Here is a 12,064-nt window from a genome sequence, read left to right as displayed (position 1 = left end):
CTGGTTTCCTCCAGTCCCCATTGCTTTAATCTCCACAGGCTTCTGTACGTTCTGTTTCCCTTCTCCTGTGCCTGCCTGTGGCCCTTTCTGCTGCAATGTCACCCCTAAATGAGGGTGAGAGACCTCATCCACAAGAGGTGTCTCTTCAGGGCATGTGAAGAAATCAGTTTGTGTTTAGTTGATTTAGAAAGCCTCCAGCCACCAGAAATCTTGGCTTGGCATCCCAGTTGTGAGCGGAAGGAAGATGGGGAGGGGGGAAGTATGTGCCATTTCCAAAAAAAACTAAGACAAATCCCACCCGTGGGAAAGTCAAGTGTGTCTCAGCACACAGGGTACTGACTGACTAGAGGTGTTGGCAAGGATGTGGGGACACAAAGCAGATTATTGTGAGAGGCTGAGTCAAAAACAGCATCTGCCATTGGGAAATCTCCTTATTAACTGTTGTTTTTCCCTCTTGTGGCAGGTGATGGACAGCTCAATGCCTCTGATCGGGGAGCATGTGGAAGAGGACAGACAGCTTATAGCGGATCTGGTTGTTTCCAAAATGAGTCAGCTTGTCATAACTGCTGGATCTACCCCATCACTGCTGAGGCCTTGGGTATGAGAATATGGAGACATTTCAGACAAGATGTTTTCCCAGACCTTTTCTTTCTCTCCTCTGAGCAGTTGTCAGGCAGTCACATGTCTCTCAGAAGTGAACAGTCCCATATGGGAATGAATTGGATAGACTCACTCCTGCTCTTCCAAGTCCTCTCTGCAGTGGGTGCCCCTAAGAAGTGGCTCTCTCTCCCTTCCTCTTCTTCCATGTAACTATGATATCACATTAGTAACATGGGCCATGCATCTAGACACTCTGGCTTGGTAAACTAAATCCCATTTCAGATCTGTATTTTTAGAGGTGCTTGTTACTCCTGACTTCATCTCCACAAACACCAACCCTCAGGATAGGTTTCATTTCAGTCTTTGCCTCCCTGATGAAAAATCTGGGCTTCCCAAACAGGATAGTGAGAATCTCCACCAAGAGTTGTCTCATTTCTTATTGCAGGCTTGCTTCTTTGGAGAGGTCCTTCACCTCTTTCATCAGGAGGAGGCTTGAGTAATGTTGAATTCATATAAAACCTGTCATCTTTGGCTTTAAGATGACCCTTTAGGGCTCCTCATGGCACATTCATTTTGTATATAATCTTAGTGCCATATTTCCCAGTGGCAGCCGTGTGTAAATGAAACACACCCGAGCACAATCTGTGACAGTGAACTGTCTCCAGGTATATGCACAACACCTCTTTCAGTATGTAGCAGGGAGCTAAGCAGTAGGTTGAGTGCAACAGAAATCTGTACAAAAGAAACAACAGGAGAGTAAGCAGACTGAGGGATAATTCTGACTGCAACGCATTGGAAAAGTTTCCATTTGAGACAGAAAGTGGTGGGAAAGGACTCTCTGGCTCTCTACCTCTGTCATAATGACAGCCTGCTCCTGCTAAACCAGGCCCCCAGCATGAACTGTATTCAGGGTAACTCCAAAACAGGTTTTAGCTTGAGTGAGGGGGTAAACATTTAATAGACACTAAAAAAGCTTTGGGGCAGGGAAAACTATACAGGAGGCATAGTATCAGCTCCTGCTAAAGTGGAATCGACAACTGCCATCTGAAATAACCAAGATATAGAGTGTTTAAACTAAGAGCAAAGGGGAAGCTAGCAGATGCATCTTTTGTCTATGTTTGTAATATACCGGTACAGGATTGGACTGAATTACAACAGACCTAAAACAGGGCCAAAATAAGAACAAAACAAATGGTCCTGTAGAGATTGGATGTCAAATAGAAGAGTTAAATAAGAAAAGGCTCTTCACCAAGAATAAAACCTACATATGTCTGTATACAGAATCAAGAAAATTAAAAGCACAAATGTGTAAACTAGACTGGTCTGCCACAGAAAAAGACCTGGGTACAACAAACATTACGGAAACTGTAGAAACTACAACTGCTAATATAATGCTGTAATGCATAGTGGGAATGCACAGAGGGAAATAATTATATATGAGGGCGATAAGCTGCAGAACTAGAGCTACAGATGAAGCGTTCCACAGAACTTAGCAAAATAATGGTTCTGAATATTGAGGACAGCAGTGCTGAATCCACAGAAATATGAATCCTTGGATATCCTACGGGTATCCACAGGACCCCATATATATTATCAGGACTGTCTATACCAGTCTCTGGACCAAGAAAAACTGAGAACTTAAAAAACTGTGGGCACAGCACTGAGAGACATGGAAGAAGCAATGAGTCATAATAATGTGAGACTACAGCTATCAAGAAGCAAGTCAAATAGCACAGTGGGACAGCAATTCAGAGAAAGTTTCCCATCTTTTTAGGTGACTGCTTCCTGGAAGAGCAAAATCCAAGTGAAGCAGGAGACAACAGCTTGACTTTGCCTCAAGAAATGCCCAGGTACAAATTCAGGAAGTGAACATGTACTATTAGGTTTGAAATCCAAGGGACAGATGTGGTATCAAAAAGTAATGATATGACACAAACAATTAGAAAAGGTGATTTCAATAAAATGAGAAAATTAATCAAAAGCTCCCTAGCATTAAAAGTAAAGCTGTATGGAAGTTATTTAAGAGAACATTGTTTTCTGGAAGGCCTATATACATTTCTGATCTGCTCCTGAACCAAGAATGCAGGAGATGATAAATAAAATTCTAGAGTTAAGTGGCGAAGTAAAAGATTATGTTGAAGACACACAGAAAAACAACTTCCAAATTTGAAAATCTGACATTTAGGAAGAGCTTTATGCACAGTTTTACAGGTAATAAAAGGAAACTTAGAAAGGATAGAATGGATTTTGAAGACCAAATAGAGGGAAGAATGAAACAAATCCTTTAAGTTTATCAGAAGAAGGAACCTTACCAAAGAATTGGTGGCCTCTATGGATCATCAGAAGTTAATGCAGAAAAGAAGGACAACAGAGACAGTGTTGTGACTTTAGCAGATTTGATTGCTGAAAGTGGGGAACAACTTCAACTAAACATAGTTTTTTCCTGATAATAAAGATAGGGGAGTTGGAGAGAGAAAAAACAATGATTAAATCAGTGATCACTGATATTTTTAAAAATTATTGAGTCCCCAGACGCAGATGACTACATCCAATGAGATGAATTTAGGAAGCAACTTGGCTGCCAAGAAAAAGGTGTAATTTCATTAGAAACAGTTACTGCTCCAGCGGACTGGTGTGTAACAAATGCAAAATCTGTGTTTATAAAGGTTATAAAAGTAATGCAAAAAATGTAGACAAGTAAGCTATGGACCGTACAAATTATCTCAAAGAATGATTTAAAGAATAATATAAAACACTAATAAACTGACAGAACTATGGCTTAAGAGCATCTACCACAGTTTTTTGCAAAGAAGAATGTCCCATTCATCTTCCTTTTGATTCTTTCCCCATTATCACTGGGAGAAGTCTTTCATAAAGTGGTAGATAACAGGCAATCTGTCAAAATAATGTAGCTAGGCTGTCACAAAGCTTTAGGCGAGGTAGCAGATGACAGCCATTAAGCAAAGTAAGCAGGAAGAGGGAAAGAAGCAAAGTTTCATTGTGGAGCAGAAACTGGCCTCTGATAACAATGCAGATAAGAGAGATTTTAATTTTTATTCTTGCAAACAGTGCACAGAGGAGACTTCAGGATACTAAACCAGGTCCTGTCATGTCGATAATTGGGCTGGTTGAGCCCACAACGGGACAAGATGTTAATGACAACCTTCTTTTCATGGTTACAACATGAAACCTGGTTTAATGGTTACAACATGGTTACAACTGGTGTTCTCTCCCCAGCTCCCTGCTGCAGCTCCATTCCTTCCCTTTGCTGTTTCCCTTACAGTGGCACAAACACCTTGGGCTGGCCCTTACCCTAATCCTTCACCACTGAGGCTTGAAATTCAGTCTGGCCTGCATCTCTGAGAGGCCTTGGGTTGGCTGTAGGCATAGACAGTAGAGGTGAAGATGAGATCTGATTCCCTTTCTTTGGCTGGCCTAGTCAGGATGTCTCTCAGCATTAGGACAGTAAATTTCCACCAATATCAAGGCAAGGTTTAGTGTCCCAAGGACTAGAAGCCATGAATGGAAAGTTCCCAGGTTTTCCTCGCCATCCATTTGGGAAGTCCCAGATAAACAGTGTACAAGATGAGTTGGCAATCTCATCCCATTTATGTTAGTCAATCAAAACTCTGCTTCCAACTATGAAATATTTCTTCCCATTTCCGGAATCGCTTAGCTCATTCTCTAGCCAATCTTGACCTTCCAAGAGCCTCAACAATCCCTTTATCATTGTGCTCTCCATGTAAATAATCCAGCACGTACCAGTCTATCTGTCTCCAGCTTCCCTGGCTTTCATAAACAATTTTGTGTAATAGGCTTACTCAGACTTTTGTTAACCTTGGACAGTCCCTCTGTGCAACAATTCTGTGTTGCTTAATCCATTTATTAAAATATCTGTCAAAAAGAGTAAACAGTGAGAGAGAAAAAAGTGCAGATGGCACCAACTTATTTGGGTTAGTCAGGACCAGGGAGGACAGCGAAGAACAACTGACAGAGCTAAGTATGGTAAGTCACCTTAACAGCAAATGAAACTCCATATTGAAGAATGAAAGGTAAGTCGAAGTGGGGGTAGAGAGTAGGAGGAGAACATAAACAATCTGCATATCTTGCACTGTCTAAGCTAACCTCACTTGAGAGAGATGTTGTAAGCAGGCTAATGAAGACCACTGCTCAGCCTGTGGTTCGGTTGACAAAGGAGAAGCAGGGAATTAGGATGCACATGAAATGAACTGGTGATGTATATGGAGAACCAAGATACTGCTTCATCTGGAATAACACAGGCAGAACTGCCTCTGACATCTGCAGAAGGAATCACAAAGCTGGAAAAGAAAAGTGGGTGATGGAAATCACTAGGGGCCTGGAAACATTCATATGGAGATACTGAAGGGATTCAATCTGTTGGCTTTATAAAGGAGGTGAATGAGAAGGAGGGCAATAAAGGTTTACAAAATAATGAATGGCCTAGTAAAGGTAGATTGTGAGAACTATTCTCAAAATCAGAACAAAGCAATGAAGTTAAGTGGGAAACCACAGAAAGGAAATGCCTTTTAATTCACCATGTAATTGGACAGCAGAACTCATGCCACAGAAGGTCAGTAAAGCTGAGATCTGGGCAAGATTCAAAGGGCCTGGGTGTCAATATCAAAACAAAGGGCCTGGAACTGTTGCAAAGATTTTGTGGAGCAGATAGTAAGCTTCATGTTTCAGGGTTTAAGCTGGTCCCTACTTACTAGCAATCTAGTTGAGACCCCTTAGGATAAAGAGATAATTACCCCATGTATGTTTCCATGGTTCATTTCTACTTCCTCTGGAACATCTGGTGCTGGCAACTGTTCAGAATGGGAGATGGGACTAAGTGATCCTTGGGTCTGATGTATTTGGCAATTCCTCATTGCCTAAAACACATTTTAAACTGCAACTTCATTGTTATTCCCTATGAGCAAACAGTTTCTGTGTTTTTTATTGCTCAGCTCTCCATTTTAGTCCCGTGAGATTTTACCAGCCAGATGCTGAGTGTGTGTGTGTGTGTGTGTGTGTGTGTGTGTGTATTTAAGCAACACTTCAGGATTCTGCAGGTCCTATATTAACTCTGGGCTTCTCCTGGGGGACACTGTATTAACTGGAATGGATTTTTTCCTCTAGCCTCCACAAGTTCAGCCTCAGCCAGTGAAATCTCAGCCTGGACCTCAGCTTGGACAACTGTCCCAACCACGGCCTCCTCCCCAAGGTACAGTTCTTTAGGATTCATGACAGTGGACTGTAAGAAATATCGGTTTGCATTCTAATTAAAAGATCTTGGCATAAAGGTTTTGCTCATTGTTCCAATTCACCGATTAGTGGGCAGCAAATTGTGTGTGCTGTTAAAGCAGCTGCTGCAATATTCCACAGCAGCTCAGAAAGCAGAGTGAAAATCTGATACAGATCCAGTTGATACCACAGCTAGAGCTTAGTTCAGCAGTGTGGAGCCACTTGAACTGGCACTGGAGCAGGATTCTGGGCAGAGTGTTTGCTTTTGCATGAAGCTGTAGTGGCTACTAATGTTAGAAAGTAATGGGAAGAAGCTGGTGCTGTCAGGCCTGGAACAGGCACCAAGCAACAGGATGCTTGATCCATCTGTCCAGATGTTTCCCTGTCAGGAAGGAAAAGCACACCCCCAAGCCCTCCTGACAGCAGAAGCAGGTTTGACTCATGTGAGTTGGTCAGAACAACAGGTTTGGTTTATTGTCCTGATTTAGGCTGCAGTGATGAAGTGCAGGGCTGCCCGGCATGTACCCCCAGGCCGCATCAAGCATGCAATTCACGTATCCTATTATCCCTTTTCCCACCTCTAGACCCTCCTTTCCACCACCCTTGTTCCTCCCTTTCACAGCTAACAGAGGCAGCGAACAGACGCAGCAGTTTGCGCAGCAGTTTGCGCAGCAGTTCGCGCAGAAGGGACGCGCGAAGGGACCTTCGTTTCTGTTCCCTGTGGTGTAGGTTTCCTCAAGTATGGTCGTGACACGCCGCATAGCACGTTCCCCAGTGGCTGTTGGAGTTGCTGTGTCAGAGGCTGCGACCCAGACCGACCCTCTGACAGTAGATGCGGCTCTCCAGGTCTCAGGCTGCAGGGAGTGCTTGGGGCCTCTCCGGGAGGCCTGGGCTGGCAGCCAGCTCTTCTGCAGGAGGTGTGCTGCTGTTGATGAGTTGTGTCGTCAGGTAAGGGAGTTACGGGAGGAGGTCAGTAGGCTGCGCAGCATCCGAGAAGCAGAGCAAGAGATAGACAGGGTATTCTCGGAGACTGTGCAGCTTTGGGAGTCCCAACCGCCTGCAGCAGTGGAGTTGCCAGAGGGCTCTGTGCCATGTGAAACGGTACATCATAACATTGTAGAAGAAGACTGGAAACTGGTCACTGCTCGTGGGAGGAGAAAGGCTCCTACTCCTCCTGAAGACCTGAAGCTGAAGAACAGGTTTAGTGCCCTCCAGGATGAGGAGGAGATGGGCATGGCTGCCAGGGAAGTACCTGGGACAACAGACCCTGTGCCTTGCCGGAACGCCCGGAAAAAGCGGCGGGTGATTGTTGTGGGGGACTCCCTGCTACAGGGGACGGAGGCATCTATCTGCCGACCTGACCTCATGTCTAGAGAGGTTTGTGGCCTGCCGGGGGCTCGTGTGAGAGATGTCATGCAAAGACTGCCTAGGCTCGTCCATTCTTCAGACTATTACCCACTGCTGCTCTTCCATGTGGGTGCTAATGACACCAAGGGCAAACTGGAGACCATCAAGCAGGATTTCAGAGCTCTGGGGATGGTGCTCAAGGGTCTGGGAGCCCAGGTCATCTTCTCCTCAATCCTGCCAGTGAGGGGGATGGATGAGAGGAGGAGGAGACGGACTTTCCAGGTTAACGACTGGCTGCGCCGCTGGTGTTGGCAACAGGGTTTTGGTTTCTACAACCATGGGACCCTGTTTGAAGATCGACAACTGATGGCGAGAGATGGGATCCACCTCACGAGGCGGGGCACGCGGGTCTTTGCCAACAGGTTGGCCAACCTGGTAAGGAGGGCTTTAAACTAGGAAAGATGGGGGAAGGGGAGAGTTATAGTGACAGGGTAGCTGGCAAAAGACAGCTCAAGTCGGGATGCCTCCAGCAGGTGAATGCACCCAGGGAAGTGCGCGTGGGATGTGGCTATGGAGGATCCTTTTTTACCCCTCCTGGGAAACCTGCATGCTCGATCACCTCCCTGAAATGCCTGTACACCAATGCATGCAGCTTGGGGAACAAACAGGAAGAACTAGAGATATGTGTGCGGTCGCAGGGCCATGATCTCATTGCCATTACAGAGACATGGTGGGATAGCTCGCATGACTGGAGTGCTGTCATGGATGGCTACGTGCTTTTTAGGAAAGACAGGCCAGGAAAGCGAGGTGGTGGAGTTGCTCTTTAGGTGAGAGAGCAACTGGAATGTATTGAGCTGTGCCTAGGGGTGGATGAAGAGCGAGTTGAGTGCTTATGGGTAAGGATCAAAGGGCAGGCTAGCATGGGTGACACTGTTGTGGGTGTTTACTACAGGCCACCTGATCAGGATGAGGAAGTCGATGAGGCCTTCTACAGACAGCTGGAAGTAGCCTCACGATCCCAGGCCCTGGTTCTCATGGGGGACTTCAACCACCCCGATATCTGCTGGAAAGACAACACAGCTAGGCACAAACAGTCCTGGAGGTTCCTGCAGAGCATTGGTGACAACTTCTTGACCCAGGTGGTGGAGGAGCCAACAAGGAGAGGTGTGCTGCTGGACCTCGTACTAACAAACAAAGAAGGACTGGTGGAAGATGTGAAGGTCGGGGGCAGCCTTGGCTGCAGTGACCACGAGATGGTGGAGTTCAGGATCCTGCGAGGAGGCAGCAGGGCACCAAGTAGGATCGCAACCCTGGACTTCAGGAGAGCAAACTTTGGCCTCTTCAGGGACCTACTTGGAGTGATCCCATGGGTGAGGGCCCTAGAAGGAAGGAGTGTTCAAGAGAGCTGGTTAATATTCAAACATCACTTCCTCCAGGCTCAAGAGCGGTGCATCCCTATGAGTAGGAAGTCAAGCAAAGGAGGTAGGAGACCTGCATGGATGAGCAAGGAGCTCCTGGCAAAACTCAACCAGAAGAAGGAAGTATACAGAAAGTGGAAAGGGGGACAGGCCACTTGGGAGGAATATAGGAACGTTGTCAAGAGTATGCAGGGATGCGACGAGGAAGGCTAAGGCCCGTCTGGAATTAAATCTGGCTAGAGATGTCAAGGACAGCAAGAAGGGCTTCTTCAAATACATCAGCAGCAAGAGGAAGACTAGGGAAAATGTGGGCCCTTTGCTGAACGGGGTGGGTGCCCTGGTGATGAAGGATACAGAGAAGGCAGAGTTACTGAATGCCTTCTTTGCTTCAGTCTTTACTGCTCAGGCCAGCCCTCAGGAACCCCAGACCCTGGAGACAAGAGAGAAAGTCTGCAGAAAGGAAGACTTTCCCTTGATGGAGGAGGATCGGGTTAGAGATCATTTAAGCAAACTCGACACCCACAAATCCATGGGCCCTGATGGGATGCACCCACGAGTGCTGAGGGAGCTGGCGGATGTCATTGCTAAGCCACTCTCCATCATCTTTGAAAGGTCATGGAGGACAGGAGAGGTGCCTGAAGACTGGAAGAAAGCCAATGTCACCCCAGTCTTCAAAAAGGGCAAGAAGGAGGACCCAGGGAACTACAGGCCAGTCAGCCTCACCTCCATCCCTGGAAAGGTGATGGAGCAGCTCATCCTGGAGGCCATCTCCAAGCATGTGGAGGACAAGAAGGTGATCAGGAGTAGTCAGCATGGCTTCACCAAGGGGAAATCATGCCTAACCAATCTGATAGCCTTCTAGGATGGAATGACTGGCTGGGTAGATGAGGGGAGAGCAGTGGATGTTGTCTACCTAGACTTCAGCAAGGCTTTTGACACTGTCTCCCATAGCATCCTCATAGACAAGCTCAGGAAGTGTGGGTTAGATGAGTGGACAGTGAGGTGGATTGAGAACTGGCTGAATGGCAGAGCTCAGAGAGTTGTGATCAGTGGCACAGAGTCTAGTTGGAGGCCTGTAGCTAGCGGTGTCCCCCAGGGGTCAGTACTGGGTCCAGTCTTGTTCAACTTCTTCATCAACGACCTGGATGAAGGAACAGAGTGCACCCTCAGCAAGTTTGCTGACGATACAAAACTGGGAGGAGTGGCGGATACACCAGAGGGCTGTGCTGCCATTCAGAGAGACTTGGACAGGCTGGAGAGGTGGGCGGAGAGGAACCTCATGAAGTTCAACAAAGGCAAGTGCAGGGTCCTGCACCTGGGGAGGAATAACCCCATGCACCAGTACAGGTTGGGGGTTGACCTGCTGGAAAGCAGCTCTGCTGAGAAGGACCTGGGAGTGCTGGTGGACACCAAGTTAAGCATGAGGCAGCAATGTGCCCTTGTGGCCAAGAAGGCCAATGGTATGCTGGGGTGCATCAGGAAGAGTGTTGCCAGCAGGTCAAGGGAGGTGATTCTCCCCCTCTACTCAGCCCTGGTGAGGCCACATCTGGAGTACTGTGTCCAGTTCTGGGCTCCCCAGTACAAGAGGGATGTGGCACTACTGGAGCAAGTCCAGCGAAGGGCCACAAAGATGAGGGGACTGGAGCATCTCTCTTATGAGGAAAGGCTGAGAGAGCTTGGCCTGTTTAGCTTGGAGAAGAGAAGGCTGAGAGGAGATCTTATCAATGTGTACAAGTATCTTAAGGGAGGGTGTCGAGAGGATGGGACCAGACTCTTTTCAGTGGTGCCGAGCGACAGGACGCGAGGCAACGGGCACAAACTGAAACACAGACACTTCCATCTTAACATGAGGAAAAACTTTTTCACTGTGAGGGTGACAGAGCACTGGAACAGGTTGCCCAGAGAGGTGGTGGAGTCTCCTTCTCTGGAGATATTCAAAACGCGCCTGGATGCAATCCTGTGCAATGTGCTCTAGGTGACCCTGCTTGAGCAGGGGGGTTGGACTAGATGATCTCCAGAGGTCCCTTCCAACCTCAGCGATTCTGTGATTCTGTGATTCTCTGCCCCAGTATCCTCCCAAATAAACACCCACCCCTAATTACTTTTTCCCCATTGGTCCCAGTTTTGCTATATCCAAAATTTTGTATTTCTGACAATGTTACCTAGGTAATTTTGGCCTTATACAGTATTACTGATACAGTTACCTAGGCAATGTTGGCCTTTCAAGGGCCAGCTCCCCTAGATGTCCCCAGTACTCCCCTTCAATTATCTGTGAAGCTTGGCCATTTCTCACACTACACCCCCTTGACCACCTGTGAAATCTAGCGATCCCTCACAGTGCTATCTGTAAATTTTGTCATCTTTTCACACTGTTATCTGTCAGATCCAGCAATTTCTCATGACACATCTATGAGTTTTCCATGTCCTGTTAGGTTAGCTTAACCTCAGGCCAAGGCCTCATCAGTAGCATAGCCTTCTCTTGCATCTTTAACAACTAGGACTGAGCTGTGTGATCTGATTATTCTTGTCTACTTCTGTTGTCAAGAGCAAGTAGAGTGTGTGGGTACAGTAGTCAAAAAACCTAGTCCAGTCTCTGTTTTGAGGGTCTGCTACCAAAATGGCTGAAGCCACCTGCTGCTAATACTGCTGGGATAGATGTACACATAGTGATAGGAGGTAGTTTCACATCAAACCACTGGCCCCATGAAGGGACTATTGACTCAAACCAGCAGATTCAGCTTTCATTTTCTGCAAAGAGAGTTCGTTCTCCAGTGACTTTTCCTCCCCACTGCAGACAGTGCTTGCCAGGGATAAGAAAGATTAGTTACATGAAAGAGTATAGCACCTTGAAGTGTCTCCCTCTGGGGAGAGGGCAGCAAAAGTTTCTTAGTGTTGAGGGAGGTAGAGAAATGGACTTGCAACAACTCTAGAGATGTGGGCATGAAACCAGTGATAGGCCCATAAAAGAGGACTTCCCTTATCCTTCTGCATGATGCTACTCTGAATAGTCTCTTCCCCTAGCAAAACCCATTCCTCCATGTAGATACTCCTTGCTTGTTGTCCACCACATGTACCTCCTCATATCTATGCATACATGTCCCTTTCAGGTGGACCACGCCAGCCTCAAGGATCTCAACCTCCACGGACAACTGCACCACCCCAGCAACGACTTTCTCCACAAGGACAGCAGCCCCAGAGTCCCCAGTCCACTTCACCCCAGCAACAAAGGTCACCTGGATCTCCACAGCAAGTCCGATCAGCAACTGGGTCCTCCCCAGTGCAGGCTTCCAAGCCAGGCATCTTTCCACCACAGCAGCCTAGACCTCCTGCTCAAGGCCGGGCTCCTAGCCAGCCAAGCCCCACTGACGTGTCCAAGCAGCAGGCCACCCCACACCCACATCTGAAGTAGGTCTTCTGTTAGACCATTACATCTGCAGTTATTAAAATTAGGC

At 47.0% G+C, this 12,064-nt stretch overlaps 1 protein-coding gene across 1 annotated transcript in view; it reads left to right on the top strand.

The window, feature by feature from the left end:
- SYN3 (synapsin III) overlaps nucleotides 1–12,064 on the top strand; it is a 194,494-nt gene that overhangs the window by 178,678 nt on the left and 3,752 nt on the right. The window contains exons 10-12 of the mRNA XM_013947489.2: nucleotides 464–598; nucleotides 5,743–5,827; nucleotides 11,720–12,017. Coding sequence (XP_013802943.1) covers nucleotides 464–598; nucleotides 5,743–5,827; nucleotides 11,720–12,017 — 518 coding nt within the window. The remainder of the gene's footprint in view (nucleotides 1–463; nucleotides 599–5,742; nucleotides 5,828–11,719; nucleotides 12,018–12,064) is intronic.

This window comes from Apteryx mantelli, chromosome 1 (genome assembly GCF_036417845.1).
Source record: "Apteryx mantelli isolate bAptMan1 chromosome 1, bAptMan1.hap1, whole genome shotgun sequence".
Classification (NCBI taxonomy): domain Eukaryota; kingdom Metazoa; phylum Chordata; class Aves; order Apterygiformes; family Apterygidae; genus Apteryx; species Apteryx mantelli.
This window is presented reverse-complemented; position numbering and strand designations above follow the sequence as displayed.